The sequence below is a fragment of the Poecilia mexicana genome, unplaced genomic scaffold, assembly GCF_051168715.1.
Source record: "Poecilia mexicana isolate PSO_F unplaced genomic scaffold, ASM5116871v1 scaffold_10, whole genome shotgun sequence".
Taxonomy (NCBI): Eukaryota; Metazoa; Chordata; class Actinopteri; order Cyprinodontiformes; family Poeciliidae; genus Poecilia; species Poecilia mexicana.
This window is the reverse complement of record NW_028263379.1, coordinates 29883969-29904234: the sequence shown is the minus strand read 5'-3', so window position 1 is coordinate 29904234 and position 20266 is coordinate 29883969. Positions and strand designations below refer to the sequence as shown.

General features: G+C 39.9%; 1 protein-coding gene across 1 annotated transcript in view; it reads left to right on the top strand.

Moving 5' to 3' along the window:
• Positions 1 to 19613, top strand: part of LOC106928922 (ALF transcription elongation factor 2) — a 111985-nt gene extending 92372 nt beyond the window's left edge. The window contains exon 5 of the mRNA XM_088009205.1: positions 19599 to 19613. Coding sequence (XP_087865331.1) covers positions 19599 to 19613 — 15 coding nt within the window. The remainder of the gene's footprint in view (positions 1 to 19598) is intronic.
• The last annotated feature ends 653 nt before the right edge of the window (positions 19614 to 20266 follow it).

Genomic DNA, 20266 nt, shown 5'->3' with positions numbered 1-20266 from the left:
AACTACAAATTGCGGCATCTGCATAAATAATTCAGCTGTTATTAATATCTTACCTAGTTTTTCAATCTTTAGGAGGATCTAATTTGCACTTTTACACTACGTTTATACACATGGCATGAGACTTTAGCGATGCTAACATGGCCGTTTCTGACCTGTGTAGCTGTCTGAAGTGTTGTGAGTTGCAACCGTGGCAACAAGGTATTGTTTCAACAACTGGGATCAGCTGATTGGCGTCTCAAAAGAGTCAGATAATACTTGAACTATGACCCCGAATCCCAAAGCAGTTGAGAAGAAGGCTTCGTGGGTGGAGAGCAGGACCAAGGAGCAGAGAGATAATTACTCGTGGCTTTCAAAAAAAAGTTTAAAATTTTGAACTAATATGAGTTGCAACAACATTTAATTTCCCTTTAGGATCAATATTTTAATATTTTTTTTATTGAATTTGAATTAATCTGAGAATTAATCTGAAGGTTTCTTACTCATCTGTTCAAGACTAAATCCATCCTAAAAGCAAAACAGATATTGGATCCCTCTTCATAATAAAGTTCCTTCTGGACATTATTTTTCCAAGGTGTAGATCAGACAAATTGAAAAAATAATTTGTTCCCACAGTTTTAAAGTTTCTGAATGATCTTAAATTACCTGATATATCTTTGCATTTTTCCTTTTTCTCCAACATTTTTCTGTCTGGCGATCTGATCATACAGGCAAAGATTTAAAAATGAGTGCCAAAAGCAAATGAGGTGGATTAGCAGTTCTTGTTCACAGTTGGTTGCGTCATTCAGGACATGCTATGGTGGAATCTTGTGTCTGCTCTCTGGATTGTATCAGTTTAATTTTTTACGGGGGATTTTGCCACATAAATTTGACCTACTCATCAGTAAATTATAGAAAGGCTTTTAAAGTCAACAGATAGTCTGAGGACGCAGATTTGTAAGGAACGTATCTTAAATGTGATCTTAGATGTTTTGGTACCAGCAGTCTGCCACAACAACGCTTTTTTGTTCTTCTTTCTTTTACTGACCATATTAAAAAAAATGTTTTATATGAATAACAATAGTGACTGTAAATTACAGTCAAAAAAGTGTAAACACTTTTGCAGTAACTTACAGGTATTAAGCTGATAAAGGAACCTCTGTGGGAGTCCGGGGTCTTTAAGCTTCGTCTGCAAAATGAGAGCAATCAATCCATAGCCATACCACAGAGGACGCATGTTTAGCAATTTCACACAATGGGCTAATAAGACATCGGCCTTTAACAGCTGGTTAGATCTAGTGACACTTTGAAATATCACAGCAGCAGCAGCGGGAACAATACAAGTGGTGGCCGATTCCACTGATTTCTGTTCAAATCAGATACCGAGTACAAAGCCAGATACTGTCTCCACGTCACCCCCTCTGCGGCTGGCCAACTGCAAATATCGGAAAAGGCATTCTTCCTGTTCACAAAGCCATTGAAAAAAAAGTCTGTGTGTGCAGCCAAAAACCTTAATTGGACATAATAATTGTTAATAAAAAAAAGAAATTCCAATATTTTTGTCTCGTGTAGTCGGGCCTTGCTGGCTCATGTAGAGCTGTAATTCACCTACGGCTGTGATGAGGAGAGGGAGAATAAAGCATTTAGTTCAGCCTTTCTGGTGGCATCCAGTGTCCTTTTGCTACTGCAGCCTTTGAGATTCATCAGGGGCATTAATATCATTCATTTTGGATTTTGAGAATATATGTTTTTCCCCCGGGTGGATTGAAGATACAACAAAAGATGTTAAACAAGACAAAAAGCAAGGATAAAGCTTCCAAAGCCATTGCATCATCATCTGGGCTTTTGTTAATTGTTTAAGATTGAAGAATCTTACTGTTGTTTGTTTACCTTTGGGTTTTAAAGAAAGTAATAATAATAAAAAACTCAAACTATTTTTGTATGTTAACAAATACAAATATTTTTGGGGATTTTAACCGACTGGAAAAACCTAGTCTGATTTAAAATGGTTATAGTTCTGTTTATAAAGTGTGGACAAATATTCGATTTGTGGAGAAACCACACACTTTTTTGTTTATTGCCATCAGCAAGCTTCTGGCGCGGTTCCTACTGGGTCTCTGTTCACTTTTCATGGTAGAGTTGGTGGAGCTCATATCAATTTGACCGTTTCCTGACACGGACATGACTTTTATTTATGGCCTCTACATTTTCAAAAGCGTTATGGTTGGGACCATTTCAGTAAGCGCAGTTGCTGGCATTATCCTTTCCAAAACCAGTCTTGATGTGTGTTTGGGAGCTCTGCTGGAAGACCCCAGCTCTGTTCAAGTTTCAGCCATCTGACAAAAACTGTCAACACTCAGATGAAATGAAATGGTGTTGAAGATCAAACACTTACAAGCCACAGGAGCACCTCTACCACTCGGTGGAGGAAGTTCATCATCACCGTTCTGCCTTCACTATGAGTTTGTAGGACTGGCTTTGCAGCTAGCCAACAGTTGCACCAATAAACACCAGGAAGCGTCTTGATATTTACTTAAATGAATAGTGTAAAACTGGAACATACAAAAAAACATATTGAATTGAAGTTACTGTTACTGAGATAATTCACAGACGCAAGGTAACATTAGCGTTGATACAAATAAGAAATGTACCTATTATCAAACTAGGCTGATGTGCAACCTAAAAGACCCACAAATAACTAACGACTAACATGATTCTAATTAACTCAGAAATTTTTAGATTAATCTCCAAAATGTTATGAAGAAAAAAAAACTAAACAAAACAAGGAAATTTCAAAAGTTGAAAATGTTCGTTTGTTAATGTTCTGAATTTCAAGAATTAAAGTCTCTGAAATTTCAAGATTTTTTTCTACAAAATTTTGGAGTTTAATCTCAAAATTTCAGATTTTTTTCAAGCAAATTTTTTGACTTGCCAAATTCAGAAAGTTCCTTGTTTTTTCAAGAAAATTTCAGATTTTTATTTTTATTTTTTGCTGTAAATTTACTTCTTCTTTGTTTTTTCTATCTACAATGGTCGTAACATGCGGTTGTACATTTGTGTCTAACACAACAACACTTTATAACAGAATAACACTCACAAATTGAACTTTCCCGGCAGTCAGTAAAGCATAATGGAAACATTTCTAACTTCCAAAATATGGCTTATAGCTTGACTCAGCTAACCTACCGGAGCCTTGTAGGACAAACCGTAACAAACTCAAACTATAACTCTCAGAGGTGCTAACTGTTGGTAGCATCATGGTGAGGGTCATGCACAAAGTGAATGGAAAAAGAAAGAAGGATGACTGTCTCTTAATTCTTTACCTTCACCTCTGCAGCTTGGACACAGTTTGGCGTTCCAACAAAACGTTGATCCAAAACACATTAAAACTGATGCTGAAATGGACGAAGCAGGCAAACATTTAGCGTCCAGAATGGCACTGACCTCAGCACTAATGAAAATGTATGGAATATGCTTAAAGGCCTGGTCTGCCTCATTTAGGAAAACAATGTAATATGATTGAATCAAGTCTTAGCTGAAATTACTGAGCTTCAAAATGAATCCTGTAGCATGATTTGATATCGTAATTAGCATCAGGACTGGGCATTTCAGGTTCGATCCAGCGGTGATCATCTGGACGTTCATTCACGGAGCGGGGGCCGTTTGCAAAGACGGAGTGAAAGTGAGCAGAAGAATTTCCTCTTAGAGCTTTTCTTTGGGGGAGAAAAAAATGATGGCAAGGTCAGACCCATAGTAATGTGTGGATGATAGTTCTTTTCATATGTGGCTATTTAAGCTTCTGCACAGGCGGTGAGAGTGAAAAAGGAATAATCATCACTCTGTCTGTGAGGAATCTTTCCAGGGGAAGGAAACATCTTCTGAAAATGTAAAGACTTGATCAAACTACGTGTCAAGGTGAGAATTTCATTCAGTGAATAAAGTGGATTCTGCTAATACAATGTAAGCACAAAGGGAAGGTAATAACAACTAGTGGATTGGGCTTTTTCCTCCCCTCTCTTTTAAGATGGCAGCGTTGTATGTTACCTCTCAGGGAACTTTAATTTTAGCACCGCGCCTCCTTCAGATGGATGACTCCGGGTCTCACTAATACAGATTGAAGCGTTTAGCTTGGTTTGCTGGCTCCAGGATGTGATCCATCAGAAAACAAGGCTAATGTTTTCAGCTAACCCACTCCTGGTGCAATTATATGGTCCACTGGCATTGATCATAGCTCCTCTTCTTCAATTTTTCCTCCTCTCTTCCTCCCATGCCCCCTTTAATAGCTAAGTCGGTGTTAAATGTTTGATAAATGAGTTTTGAGACCGCTTGCCCATGGATTTATTAAAATTTTATTTAAACGAAAATCTGTCTGTGTGTGTTGGGTAGGGGATAAAAAAAGGTTTATTACTACACGGTGTGTGCGCGTGTCTGTTTGAAAGTCAAATAGTTTCATTACAAACTGGCTTAGGAGGAATTAGCAGAGTTTAGTCTTTGAGCCACAGTGACCACAGACTGTGAATAAACGACTGAAGCCAGCTCACTTTGCCTAACAAGTACCTCTAAGTCCTAAACTACAGGCCGCTATGAACCATGGCTACAAAAAATAAAACAGTCCGAAAAGATGCTCATTTGAAATTAATGTCACTCTTTTGTACGAATACAAAAATTAGGTCAGTTTCACTAAATTATGTTTATTCCTTCTGACCTACAGAGGAGGGCAGAGGGGGAATTTATTGCATTGATTATCATTTATCCTAAAAAATTTCTCATAAGAAATTTGATTTATTAACTGTTCGAGTCAAGTTAGCAAACAAGTGAGACTGTAGCTGGAATTGAGTTTATGTGAAGTCAAGTTTTAACTTCTAAGATAAAGATAGTAAAATCTACTATCTAAATTAGTTACTAGCTATCTAGTAGTAGTAGTAAAAGCTACTAAGTTACTACCAAGTTAGTAGTAGTGTAGTAGTAAAAGCTTATCTGAGTTAGCTACTAGCTAGTTAGTAGTAGTAGTAAAAGCTTCTAAGTTAGTTACTATCTAAGTTAGCTACTAGCTGGCTACTAGTAGTAGTAAAAGCTACTAATAGCTAATAGCTAGCTAGTAGTATTAAAAGCTGTTATTAGCTACTAGCTAGCTAGTAGTAGCATGACAGCAGCTCCTAGCTTAAATATGAAGCCGTTAGCTGAAAACAGCTACCAATAACATCTTTTATCAAGGTTTATGTAAAATAGTAACAGATTTATAATAGTCTGTGCTTGGATGGAAATGAAAAAATAATAATAATAAAAAAGAAAGTGTTGTAGTTTTTGCATTAATCCTGGATTTTAATTTAATTTCATGACTCCCTTTATTCACGTGCCAGCCTTCGTAATTTAGAGTTTTAAAAAAGAAGCCAGCAGAAGAGAAGTACATAAATAAATAAATAAATTTCAGTCTCACTATATTGTCTGAACTCGAAATGACCTTCTGTTTTAACTGAGACGAGACCAGAATCTTATTCCTCACTCTTCAAGCTCGTACTCACCAAACAAACATAAAGTGCTCCGAGCTTCTGGCACATACACACGCAAGTGGAAGGCCAATTAGCACAGGGTGAAAACGCTGGGCTTATTTGAAGCAATGTTTCAATGACAATATTTAATTGGATGGTAAATCAACTCCTTATCAGCCTCTCCACAGCTTGGTGGGAGAGAGGGAGAGAGAGACAGGAGAGGAAAACTGGGAACAAGAGGAAGAGGAGCTGACAGAGAGTGAAGGAGAAAAAAAAACAAGAAGAGATGAGAGACTCATGTCGAGTGGAAGAGGTAAAACTGCGTATACTGCATCTGTGCAAGATAACCAGGGCTGTAAACCAAAAGGGCTACTCGGGGACTTCATAATGGTCATGTACCACAAATGTGATTAAAATTAAAGCTACACTGAATAAATAAATGATTGGATTGTCAACAAATGCTCAGTTTATGATTTTTCTTTAATTTTGCCAGAAACATTTGTGAATTTTTCCTTAGTTAAAAGTTTCAAATTATGATGTCATTATGTTGTCAAATATTGTGATGTATATTAGTACATTTTGAATGATGATAAATGATCATAAACACGTGAAAACAATGACTACAGCTCAGAACTTTTGAATGTAAAGAAAAATAAAGATTAATTGCGTTACATTGTATGTATCGTATGTAACTTTTATAAAAAAAGTTTTTTTTGTTTTTTTTTTACTGATTTGTTAAAACTGTCTCCATGTCCTGACTGTTAAACATGAGATAGATAATCTGTGATCAGTTTAGCTGCCATCATCTGTGGCTGTGCTAACATTCTGCAGTGTAGCAGAGAGCCACACACAGGGTGATTGACAGCGCTAAGACCCACCCCCTGGTTGGTTTTCTAGTTAGCACTGGGAGAAGATGGAGGACCTCAATTTTTATTTTCACATATCTGTCTCATACCATACAGTCATGACATAGTGACATTTTCAACAAATATGAAAAAAACAAAAAATATTCATTAAAATAAAAGTTACATACTGCAGCTTTAAAATCTATGAAACTAATTAATCAAAATTTACACGGTAAAGTCCCGTTGTTAATATAAAAGAAAACCAGTGATTTTAAAACACCTCCTTAGCGCTTGTGTGTCGCTAATTGGACCATATGTGCCTTTAAATGTAAATATCACTTCGGCCTCTTGAAAACAAATTTTCATCTCCCCCATGCTGGGTCAAGAAGTGGCTTGAGTGAAAACAATCGACTTCATTATGCATCGGACGCGCTGATGTAGTGGCAGCCATAATCACGTGTTTTTACAACCTTCTCCCTAATCCAGTGTTTCAGTAAGCACTCTCTGCTACTTGCTCTGAGTGCTGTCTGTAGTTATGCTGTAACCAAGCTGTGGAAAGCTTCTCTTTTAGCTCGAAGGGCGGTCGTAGCGTTGCATACGGTTGTAATGGCTGTAATACGATGAAGGAAAGTCATCCAATCTAGGAGGAAAAGATTACGTTCATTGGGAGACTATGAGTATAGATCACCCTGTCTGGGGGAGGCCCGTGTGTGCTAAACTGACTTCAGTGGACTCAATCTTTAGATTGTCAGACGGGTCAACTCCTACATAAACATGTGGCACACGCACGCACGCACACACACACACACACACACACACGCACACATACACACACACACACATTCTCCTCTGAGGCGATGCTTGTGATCTATCAAGCATGCTGGTAATCCCAGCAACGGCGGTCACTTCAGCTCTGTAAACAGCTGAAATATGGATGATAAAAGAAGCAGATGAAACCGAATAAACGAGGAGCCCATGGACAAGAAAAAAAATCCTTGAAGATTTTCCAAACCGTGTTGGACTCGGCTCTGAGCCATAGAGGACTCCAAACTTCAATCACGCTGTCTGGATGATTGGCAGTCTTCATTTGACTTTGGTATTTTTTTCATGACAGCAGAGCAGAGGAGGCTTTTCTGCTTTTTTGGCCTCAGAGAGCTGCATTAAAAGATGGAAGTTGGATACTTTGTGTAATTCTGACAACACAGTAAACCTTCTCTTATTTTACAGTGAGATTATCCACCAAAAAAGAAACAGTGAAGCAGAAATACGAGCGGATATGCTAATAGCCCTCGGAACATGTTTGCATTCGTCTGGCTCTCAGATTTGATTCTGTTTGACTCCCGTCTTTCTCTCCCTCTGCACATTATCCTCCTTTCTGCCCTCTTTTATCTCCCGTCGCTGCCAATCTCCTCGCGGAACATAATTATCTCCCAGTTATTGTAAATATGAATAGATTGCGCGTGTTTTGGGGGTGTTTTCAATCTCCCGTATTTTGTCAACCCACATGCATTCAGTGAGGCATTCATCTCCCTCTCTTTGCACATTCAAAAACAGAGATCAGGGGGGGTGCCCGTTTCTTTAGTCTTAAACACATTAGTGTAATTACCTCCTAATGATATTTAATTCCCACACAAAAGGAAACAAGACACTCCGGTGCATTTTGAAACATGAAAAGGAAGAGGGAAGAGAAAGGAAGAGAAGCATTTTGAGAGGAATCGCATTAAATTGTGTTTGTTATGTAATTTTATAGGTGACTGTTTGTGGAGTGTAAACAGGCCCCTCGCTGATGTGACAAATTAATATAATAAACGGAACCCATTCAGTAAATCCGAATGCAGCGTCAGGCCATAATCACGGTGGATTTTTATTTAAGAAGAAAGCAAGCTTTTTCTTTTAGATGCAGACAATTATAACTGCATTCGGTCCACTGTGGTCACGGCCTGATTATATTAACGATACAGTCATTACAAAGCAAATGATCTTTGAGATTTACTGTAAGTGTGCATTGTTGTTTTTGACAATTACCATTGTGATCTAAGGGTACATTCACACCAGCCCTGTTTGGTCCACTTTGATCGAACTCTAATTGGTTTTGCCTATAAAGTCCGGTTTGCTTTGGGGGTTGTGAATGTACAGTTGAACTCAGATGCATACCAAAAAAATGAACTGGAAACTAAGGGTGTTTTCACACCTGATAGCTCGGTAGACTTGGTTCGACTGGGGGCCAAAGTTGCAACATTACATTTTCAGCCGGTGTGGTTCACTTTCACTCTGCACTGTCTCAGTCAATCCAAACTGTTTGAAAAAACCCGTTCCCCTCCTCACCTGTGGCAGCGCTGCACTAATAAACACTGAAGAAGACATGAGCGCAACTTCCTTCTTCACAAAATGCAAAACCGCTGTGGCGTCAGATTTTATCAGCTGTAGGATTTCTCTTTTGTCATTGGTAGCCATTTCCCTGCCAGCCCTAGACCCGAGAGTTTGTTTTGGTTGCATTTACCCAGAACACCCTGCTTTTGGAGACGTCTCTGGTCCACCTGCTTCCACATTTGCGTTCAAATCACGCCAGAAATTACCGGTACTTCAATTGAACAGAGATGCAGGTGTTTTGGCGGACCAATAAATCTCAGTCCAATAGTGGAAATGTTGACCCTTTTTTTTTTTTTTTTTTTTTTTGCACAAAGATCAAATTTACCATTTCGATCTAATTCTTCTGAACAAACTGAACAAAACCACACAACTTATTCTGAGTTGAGAAGGAGCTTTAGATGAGCATGTTTGAGATCTTTAGTTGTGTTTCGACTGCAAGAACCTTTTCCAAAGACTGGATCTGTTTGATTCTGTTGTTTCCAGAACTAAGCCCAAATGTCATCGTTTGACAGTCTGGAATAAACAGCTCATGACTGGTTAGCCCTTTTGGTTGTCTTGACCCTTGCTTGTTATGGAATCACAAAGTGCTCCTCGCTCCTCTTAAACGCGTTTACGTTTGCGTAAACGCATCCAGATCCGGACCAACTAGACGATGTGATGACGTTTCTCGAGGCTCTTCGAGGTTAGCCATTTTTCTTCAGAGCGGTTTCCGGAACGGGACTGTGTCGATGCATGTTTTCGGCTAACAACATGGGACTGAGCGAGTGCCTTTCGGCTAGTGTCTGTGTTGCATGTGTGGACATCTTTTCTATCTGAGCTGCTATTTCAGAGAGAAAGGATTTCTGCCTCAGAAATTGCCTCTGCTATACCCCCCCATAGCCCCTCCGGTCCGCTCTCCCCCTTACTCATTTTTCTTTGGTATCTATTTTCTCTCAGAAATTTGTCCTTTTTCCTCCCCCAGACTTACGTCGCAGCTCTCGGCCGTCTCCCATTTCTCTTTTATGCTCTCCCTATCTTACAGTCCTTGAAATTAACTGTGATCTCGCAGTAACATCAATTAAGAGAAACCTGTGCACCACACACCCGTTTACCATGTGAAAGTCACCTGTCCATTAGGTCCATTAAAAGCTGGTTAGCATTCACTGAGCTCCGGGTTCTTTCGAAGCGCTGAGCGGCCCGGTTCTTAATAATAATACACTCGGAATCAGGAACACAAAGTGTCAGCGATGCACTCCGGCGAACCGGAGCGCAGCGGGGATGAAAATGGATGGTTGAGGAGAAAGATGAACAGAAGGACAGATAAAGAACAAAAACAACGCAGCAAGCCTGAACTTACCTGTGTTTCCATTTTTCTGTGTCAACAGTATTTCACGTCGCAATGTAGCAGCTTGCTCCCGTTGAACTTGACACTACGGATGTGAAACGAAGAGAGCTTTTTGGGCGCAAAGATCTCTGCTGGTTCCTGATATTTAAATCGTATTGTTTTTTTATTTCACCTGCTGATTCCGATTTTTAATTTTTTTTTTTTTTACATCTCTGGTTTCTCCGCTCCAGAGCCGTAACTTAATAAGGTATTAGAACAACATAAAAAAACAAAAAAAAAATTTTTTTCACACTTTATTTGGTTTTGGGCAGTTTTATTCGTATTTCAATCTGGAAAGACTCAGACGGAGAAAAAGGAACAATTCAAAGTTTTAATGACAGGGATGAATATCAGTTCTTTGGCGCTTGGGCCCCGACAGATGATTTGAGCTGAGATTTGATGTGAACTCGATGAACATCCTGATAACTGATTAGGGATACTCTTCCCCGGGGCCCGACACTGGTGGCGGAGGTCAGGACAGGGTGCTATCCTGGAGAGCCGAAGGATGTGGGAGAAGGGGCGGTGGTGGGTTGAACGCAGCTGGGAACTGGCTGACGGCTTGGGTGTGGATCCTTTTATGCAGAGCTTGATTGATGATTGGACGCGCCAGGTGAGGTCCAGCACTGAGGTCGGAGATCAGCATGACGCCGATGGGCGAACGGAGGGGGCGGAGTCTTCCAGCTTCGCTATTAGCTCAATTTTAAATCAAAGACGAAAAGGTTGAGGAGTTGACTGTCTTTGGTCTTTGCTGTCTAATATTACCAAATAGTGAAGTTTGTGCAACAACCACTACAAATTACAAAGGTTGACAACATTTCCAAAGTCAATAGTATTTATGTCAGACAAAACTCAAAAAGATAAAATGGTGTACAAATATTTCTGTTATGCAAGTATTCTCTCTTGTGACTTAAATAAACTGCAGCCTGTCTTTGACATGTCTCAACTTCCTCTAGTTTCATTTGGAATCTCTCGTTGAAAATAGCTAACTTTACGTCTTCTTCACCCAGTAACAACATCGACACTGAGGAGTGGTGTTGTCAGTGCAGTCTGGTTGCACTTACATAAGGTGTGGCGAGTGGTTGGGACAAAGGTCAATCAAGGATTGTGCTACTTCCTTTTCCTTTGGTCACAATAAAAGTGACGGTTTAAAGCAGTTTACTTGTTTGCAGACTTTTTAGGTAACTATGGCGTACAAATACTGCTCCTGAAAACACATAAAGGCCTCATTAGCTCACAAGTTATGCAGGAGTGTGATTTTTTTTTACTAAGCTGCACACATGAGCTGAATTCATTCATATTTTTATATAATGTATCTGTCTTACAGACATATACTAAGAACTTACTAAAAATTTAAAGATTCACCCATTTTCTTCCTGACATTATTAAACAGACGTCCTGTTTAAGAAAACAGTAGGCTTATTTAGTAACACACTCTAAGTATGTTAACATTTATAAGTTTATAGCCATATTTCTGCGATGCTTTGCCATTTTTTGGCGTCCTCTAGTCTGGTTGAACGCTCAACCAGCCTTTCTGGATTTCAAGACTGACTCATTTTTCCTGCGTTTTTATGCTTTATCTACTCAACAAAATGAAGGACATGCTTACTCACTGCTGTAAGAGATAGTTGTTCTGTGATGACTCAGAATTATAGTCTTGAGTCATAACGGTTAAGAAAAGGTTATAATCCTTTTCATCCCGGTCTTGAGGAAAAGTGTAGATGTTGAAGAAGAAGTGACCTGAGGACACGCCCTTGAGGAACCACTAGTAGTTTTCTCGCATTTTAAACTCTTTTCTAGTCCACAAATCAGTGTTACTAACAATTGCAAATTGTTAGCAAGATTTATTGGGTAAAACTGATTCTCGATTGCTGTTTGAGGTTTACTGTCGGAAGAAAACGTCTCCATCCAGCGCCTGTGACTTCAGGTCTGTGTGATTAATCTGCTGAAGTAGAATAACGGCTCCTGTCCAGAAAACATACAGATGGGTTTTCATTCTGTGAGCTCAAGCAGGCGCAAACCCCTGGCCTGCAGTGCCTTTTGTTGTTTCAGCAGGCTGTGATTTAAGGCTGAACATGATGTCACCCCCATCATCATGGTGGCTAAATTGCCCCTCCGTTCACGTTGGCGCTGTTAGTAATGGCGTGTGACGAAGGTTATATTGCCGTAGACTGAGACAGGTTCTGATTTCCCAGTCTCCCGTCTTCCTTCGTGTCGTTGAACCAAGATCCAAGACAAGGATCTAACCTGGAGAGCTGCATGTGTTTGCAGTTACTTTTTTTTTTTTTGGAATTGACCTCTTTGCAATTGAGATGATTCTTATGTATTTTCCAAAGTGTTATCACACAAGATCACGGGTCCCTCGGCTGCAATAATGGCTTGTTTTGGACTAAAAAGAAAAGCAGCTTGGTGAGCCGGAGCAGCAGAAATGAACTGTGTTTGAACTAAGAAAGCAAAGACTTCCAGCTGGGCAGATGTTAATATTTCACCGAGTCCATAAATACGAACAGTGTCTTGCAAAAGTATTAACATCATTTGAACTTTGCCGTATTTTCTTACAGTCAACAGTTTGGAGCTCAGTCTGATTGGAGAGAATCTGTCAAGCGTTGACACATGTTCTCAATTGGATTTAGGTCTGGACTTTGACTATGCCACTCTAAAAATATGAATGTGCTTTAAACATCACTATTAATTTTTAGCGCTGCTTAAATTTATAGTGCTGAAAAGTGAACACTTATCCAACTCTGAAGTCTGCTAGGGCTGCCCAGATTTTTTTTCTTTTGATTGTTTTTATAATTTTTTCCTCCATTTCACAATAATGCACCATTTTACGTTGGTCTATTATACACAATTCCAATAAAATGCTTCACAGTTTGTGGTCGTAATGCGATAGACTGTGAAAGTTTAAAGGGAGCCTATTTAGCAAAACTCACATTTTGTACATTTGATCTGATCTACTACTTCTAAAAACACCTCAAGATGTTTTTTTTTGGCAATAATTAAATATGTTTTGGTGTCCTGAAAACGTCTCGATTGCTAAGTCACAACTGACTGGCACCGCGTCGTTACCTAGGAACCTAAGTGAAGCTCCTGCTGGTTTTACCGCTATACAATGGCTGCTGGAAAAGCCAAGTGTTTTGTTTTTGATTTGCTGCATTCTTGTTGGTTGTGCAGGAGGCTCTACTTCTGTTTTTCAAAGAGACTTAGTAGTATGTTTGTAGCCATTCTCACATACAACTGTAAATGTTGATTTGGGGGCGTGGCTAGCAGCAGCTAATTCAGATTTAAAGTGACAAGATGCCCTAAAACAACTCATTCTGAATGCAGCTCAAAGCAGACAGACCTGAAGAATGATGATGTTAAAAAGAAAAAAAAATGTAATGAACATGTTTTGTATAACCTGTCCAAGGACATGCAGTAGGTCACCTGTGAGGAATATTAATGCTGCTGTAAGGCGCTCTCACAACTTAACCTTTAAACAGTCTGTTGTTAACTTGTACGGTTCCTGCTCTCAGACGTTGTTTGTCTTCATTTATTTCCGAGGATGCAGTCGTGTTTTTATGATCAGACGGGCTCTGTGGACGTGGCCGCCATGTTTACACAGATTAACAGCCTGCAGCCAGTGAGCTGGTTAATCAGACCACTTACACAGACTCCCTCTCTGCCTCCCAATCAAACCCCAGGCTGGCCCTCTGCTTGTCAAGCTAAAAGTGTCCTGTGGTTTACATGACACGGGCCAAACCGCAGTCATTTCTAAATCTGAATAACTGAAATGCTCCTTTTTTCTTTTTTTTTAAACACACGTCCTTATTATTCACTAACCCCGGTGTTTAGCATTTAAAGACCTAATTGCAGTGATAACAATCCATCCGTCGCATCAGACGGACTGAGCTGTGGTCGTGAATTTACGGCAGTGCAGTGAGGGGGCCGGACGGCTTTACATGAACACGCAGGAATTTATGAACGCCTCGACCTCGGCTGAACTGCTCAGGGTGGAGCAGCTCGAAGTTGCCTTTGGCTGAGCTTTTGGATTTCTCCACATGTTGAAGTGATAAACAAGCGTAATAAAAATTAAAAAAAACAACTCCTCTTGGAATTTGAAGACTATTTATGGCATGCATGTTTTTATAAACCGCTTCAGATAAAAAAACACAGCAAGAAAACGTCAATAAACAGAGCAGTGGCTGTATAACATTGAAACCAGTTGCATAATTTTAATAGTACCCCTACAAAACCCCAAAGAAAGGGAACTTCTTGTTTTCAGCTTGACATTTCAATGGTTTTCAGGTGGTCTCTGCGTGCATAAACGGACCTCACCGGCTCAGAAGATTGGAAGCTGCGTCCACATGTTGCTTTGTTCACGCTCTGGCCACCTTTCAGTGGTTTTATGGGAGAACTGGGTGGAAAATCTACATAGGAAACACAGGAGTTTACCGCTACGTTTGGAACATCTCTGGAAAACTTCAGATCTGCAGAATATAACTGGAAACAGCAACGACAGCTGAATTATGAAGGCTCAATTGGTAGAGCCTTTCATACCAATGAGCCTTTCATACCAATGGCCAATGAATGGTGAAGCATTGACCATATAATTACGCAAACTGGAATTATGGAAAAAAATTCACTCAATGAAAAGACGTCAATTAAAAAAAAATGTTTTTCGATAAAATGTTGGTATTGAAATTGGTTTATTTTGCAAAACTGCAATGGAGACACTATTTTTGCATCGAAAAAAGTGTCTCCATTGCCTGATCAAAAACAGGATGTTAGTAATGGCGGAAAAGACGAAGAAGACGACAGGAAGTGGTTGGAGAATAATGCTGTGGCATGTTTTTAACGACTTATCGCGTAAACATATGTATTCACGCGTGATTTCGATTGCGTTTCTTATTTAATGTAAAAGCCACGATTGTGAAACTGTGCGGAATGCAGACTTAAGTTTTGTGGACGTTTGTAATGGAAACACAGCTACTCAGAAATAGATATGAAGGCTCCACCTTCCCGCTGAAAAAAGTAGCAGTACGAAAATAATCTAGCTTTACAGAAACACGTCATTTTTGAAGAAACTCACATTTGTTTGATAAAACGGTTTTGTGCTAGAATGAGGTGGTTTTCAGCCACATTTAAATAGATGTATTTCAAAAACGCATCACACGAGTCAGGTGACCAACAACTGGATGTGAAACGTGGTATTTTTTCCTAGGCACGGACAATCTGGTTCAGGTTGACGTCAACAACCTGAAACATGTAGCCAATGGTGCAATGGAAGAGCTTAGATCAAAATAAATTATTGGTTGACCCAGAATGGCCAAGTCAAAGTTCAGACGTAAATCCAGTCGAGAATCTCTGCGGTTCAATCTGACTGAGCGCTAGCTATTTCAACTTTTTAAAAAAAAAAAGTTCAGTGGTTAATTGTGCAAAGTTGGTAGAAAAATACACCAAGAGTCTTTCAGATATAATTGTAACAAACGCAACACTAAGAATATTTGAAAACCACATGCACTAGTAGGCCTGTCACCGTAACAAATTTTTCTGGATGAATTGTCCCAGAAATTATTTTGACGAACAATGATATTGTTTTTTTAAAACAATTTTGAAGTAGTATAATAGTAATGGTATAAATAATGCAAGAACACATGATCAAAGATCAATAAAATTTAAATTCCTACAAACATTTATCACTGGAATATCCAAAATAGATATACAAAACAATAGAAACAACAAATAAAATGATTTATGAAGTCTCTGTAAACAAAATTGTCATTTAAAAAAAAAAAAAAAAGAGGCTAGTTGAGACCAAAAGAATGAAACAGTTTGTCATCCAGTCTTTGTTAAAATTAAACAAAATAGAGAAACAATCACGCCAATGGAAATTATTGAGCTCATTCTTATTTATCATGTAATTGATTACTTGTTGTGACAAGTGTACGCTCTGCTTTTTGCCATATAAAATCTCTAAAAACATTTCAGTTTGTGGCCGTTGTGTAAAAAATGAAAAAGTCCCAGGAGTTTGACTGCTTTTGTTTTAGGCACCGTATGGATCAGTTATGGACTCTAAGTGGCGTTAATGTGTGAAGTTTTTAGTTTTACTTTGAGGTTGACAGCTAGACTTTAAAACGGCTTCTGAACCCTGAAAACGGCACAAACCCGTTACGTTTTCCACAGTCAGCCCCCCACGCTTTACATGAGACATGACTCACTAAACCTGGAACGTTCAGACGTTTGGTCAAACCTGAACCTGATGTGTTGTGAACGGACCTGCCTTCTCGCCGCGTTGCTGCACTTTTTCTCCTTTTGATCGTTCTGTTTTCAATGCAAAACTGCTATTACCATTGGTTAAAGTCAGGCTTTCTGTCTTTGTTTTCCTCCAGGTCAGTCTGCCAAACGACTCCAGCTGCGTTGAAGAGATTTTGCGGGTATGTTTCCTGGACACACACACACGCACGCACACACACACTCTCTCTCTCTCCTATACGCACAGGGTAATTGCGCTGATTATCAGCTGTTTTCTGTTTGCTCTGAAAGACTTTGGTTCTTCTCCAGAGAATTTGATCGTAGGAAGAAATGACAGAATGAAGCGAGAGAATGAGAAACAGAAGGGCTGGAACACAAAGGATGGGAAAAGGAAAAAGAGATACTTTGGCTCAGGTCCATGATTATAGTTTTTTTTTTGTTTGTTTTCTGTTAGATGATGTCAGGCAGAAATCTTTTCCATCATTTTTCCTCCATCCGTGTTTAGCAGAATTTCTCCAAACAACTCGTTTTTTGTTGTTCTTTTTCCCACAGTTTTCCACCTCCTGTCTTTCTGTTCTGCTCTGAATGATGTCAAAACAGATGTTTTCCCCGACAATCTTCCCTCCTCTGTCAGCAGCCCCGTCAACGAGGACGCAATCGGACGGCTCAGTTAGCTCCTAAGCGCATTCCCTCCTCTTCCTGTCTGTCTCCCTCCGCTTCTCCCTCCCTGCCCTCTGTTGTTCGCCGCCTTCTCCCTTTCACAAATCAATATGCCGGTCAACAGGCTTTGTGACAGACTATCTGCTGTGAGCCGCATGAAAGGCCTCTGTCAATAATATCGGTGCGCCACTGAATCCGGCCTGTGATGTTTAGTCGTGTCAAGTGGAAAGATCAGGGCGTTCAGAATGTGAGGCGGGGTGAATCGGCCCGCTCCCGCTCCTGCTCCTTCCAGTCAGCTGTCAGGGAAACGTGGCAGATTCACATGCGGGGCAGCGGAGTCTAACGGTGAGGCGGTAAAGAGATGTAAAGCAAAACATGGCGCAGCGTTTGCTGCACCGACTGCCAGAACCGATGGCTTTGTCAGTCTGTTAAAGTGACGGTTCTGTTCTGCGTAAACAAAAGCCCCAGTGGTCGTGGTGGATTTGTGTGTTGTGCTGTCATGACTCCTCATATTGGGCTGCGTGTGCTGTGGCTGAACACACTGTTCTCAGAGCATCGACTGTTTGCGTTTGCTAAGAGACTACTGTGGCCCAGAAGGGTCAACGGGATGCAAACGCCACAACGCAACAACAGAAAACCGCAAGGCAACAGCAAAAGTCACAACACGCAACTTCAAATGTTACAACGCAGCAATAAAAAGCCACAAGGCAACAGCAAAAAGGCACATTACAACAACAGAGGTTATCATAGTTTATCGGCGCAAACAATGCAACAACAAATGATACAACATAACAATAAGAAGACGTGAAGCAACAGGAAAGAGACACAACGCAACAGCAGAAGGTGTGAAAGCAACAGCAACAAGTCGCAACGCAACATGAAAGGGACAACACAACTACAGAGGACACAAGGCAACGACAAGAAGTCACAACGCAACAGCAAATGCCACATAGCAACAGCAGGAAGTTATAAAGCAAAAGTAAAAAAAACATTTTTCAGTTTTGTTAACCTTTCTGCTACAGTAAGAAACAAACCACTGAACTATTTAGTCTGAGTCCTGAATATTTAGGTTTTTTGAAAGATCGACCTCAAAACAACTAAATAAGTTGCTGGCAGGACCTCAAGCTGCATAAGGAAAATGACATCATAATTTAAAAATCACTGCAAAAGAGGCAAAAACCACATGACCAGAGAGAGGAGTCGAGTGTTTTGGTCTGAACTGTCAGAAGTCAACACAAGGAAATGTCAACTGTCCGTCTGTCGTCTTCCTTTCTTATGTCGGATCTGGTCACCGAGTAACAGGTCCAAAAGAGAAATCCCTCTCCACCTCATTATCGGACATCCTGAGGCTTTCCAACAGTCAGAGCCATAAATACTCTCTCCAACTACTTCTGGGTGTTCTTCTGCAGGGTTTCTTTCCAGTGGGACGTGCCCGGAAAATCTCTAAATGGAGTTATCCAGGAGGCATTTGATCAGCTGTCCAAACCGCCCCGACTTAATTATTTCAGCATGATGCCTCAGGCTGCGTCCAGCCGCCATACGTACCCAGCTAATTCCAGCTGCTTGCAGTCAGGATCCAGCTCTTTCAGCCACGGTCCACATTTAACGGCCACAGGTGAGGGTCAGAGCATAAACGGGTCGGGAAAATGAGAACTTTAACGGCCCATCTCTTTCCTCGCCGCCCGCAGCAGCGCCTCATTTTAGCAGTTAAGGACTCTCTAAATCCGTCCGTCTGTCTCTCGCCACTGCTTCATTTTCACCATCAATTTCAAACAAGACGGTAATCCCAACTCCTCTACTCGAGGCAGGATTTGACCTTTGACTGAAGGCTACTTCACACTTGGCAACGAAGCGCTTGAGTTCACACTGGAGATCGTGGCCTTGAGACCCCAACAGAACGGAACTGCGCCGTATATCAAAACGCAATCAGCAGCACAAGACCGATGTTTCAAATGTCACAAAAGGAGCGCTTGAACGCAACATTTTTCTGAGCTACCAGGCTGGACGTTTCCTGCGTTCATGCTGCAGTACAATTGGCCATTTGCATCAACTTTTGCTGAACTTGATGCCAACACCTGATACAGATTTTAATGGGCATCGTGAAAATGGAAGAGAAAGCGAATAGTGACAATATAGGCATTGGTTATGATATTCAAAAACAAAATCACAGCAGTCCTTAGCTGCCAGTTTGTATGTATCGCTGTGTCTTTCATACATCAGCAACAGTTATGATTTGTATTTTTTTAAAAAGACCCCAAAAAAACACAAATGTAAAAAAAAAAAATCTTAATTTATGTCGTCTAGAACAAAAAATGGCATCTAAACTGTTTTTTTAGGTTGACAGAAATGGGCTTAGTGATGATTTGGTGATAATGATGTGATTTATCTTTAAACAGACGTGGGCAGTGTTAAACAAAGTTAACTTGAGTTCTACTGTTAATGCAGACGTGCTTGTTGCTTTAAAGATTCGATTAATATTTTACCAGACCACAGTGTTTTGCTATGAACATTCTTTTCCACATAGAAAAGTAGTGATTTCCTTTATTTTTTTCTTACCGTCAGTTTTCCGTATACAATAGCGTTGAATGAAAGCAGTTCAAAAGCTTCTTTATTCCATAATTAAAGTGTAACATTCAAACGCCCAATCTTTCTGTGCGTTCCCAGAGACAGGCGCTGTGAAACTGAAAGAAGTGCTGAAGTGTTGCCTCCACTAATACTTTGACATTGTAGTCACACACTTTGGATGGAACTGTTATTAATATGATAAATTAGATCAGTATAAAACCTCATAAACCCCGCGCTTCAACAAGCCGGCCTGTCTGAGTACTTTTGAAAGTGATTTTTAATGACCGTTCATCGCGTCCTTGTGAGGTTTTAGTTGACTTTTGGCGAAAAGTAATCACAGCATACACTCAGACATTAAAGCAACTCGTTCAGCTGGTGTCAGATTAGTAGCAGCGAGTTGCATATGTGCAACTTTTGTCTATATTTTGTATGTGTTTATTGTCTAGGACTTACACTCAGCAATGGTTTCTGGAATCCACCATTAACAAAAAAACATAGAAATCTTAGACCATAGAAATCTTTCAAATATATGTCAGATGACAAATTTATCATACACATAATTGATTACAGTTCATACAAAACATTGATAAATGTAAAAAATATACAATAATTTACCATTTCAGTTATTCACAATTATTCACATGTTGTGATGACTTCCTGAGTTTCAGAAAGAGCAGGAACTTCTTAAAGAGACAGCGACCCAATTTTCAAGGAGTTAAATTACGGCTTGAAAATTATATTTGATCTAAATATAATTTTTTAATGTT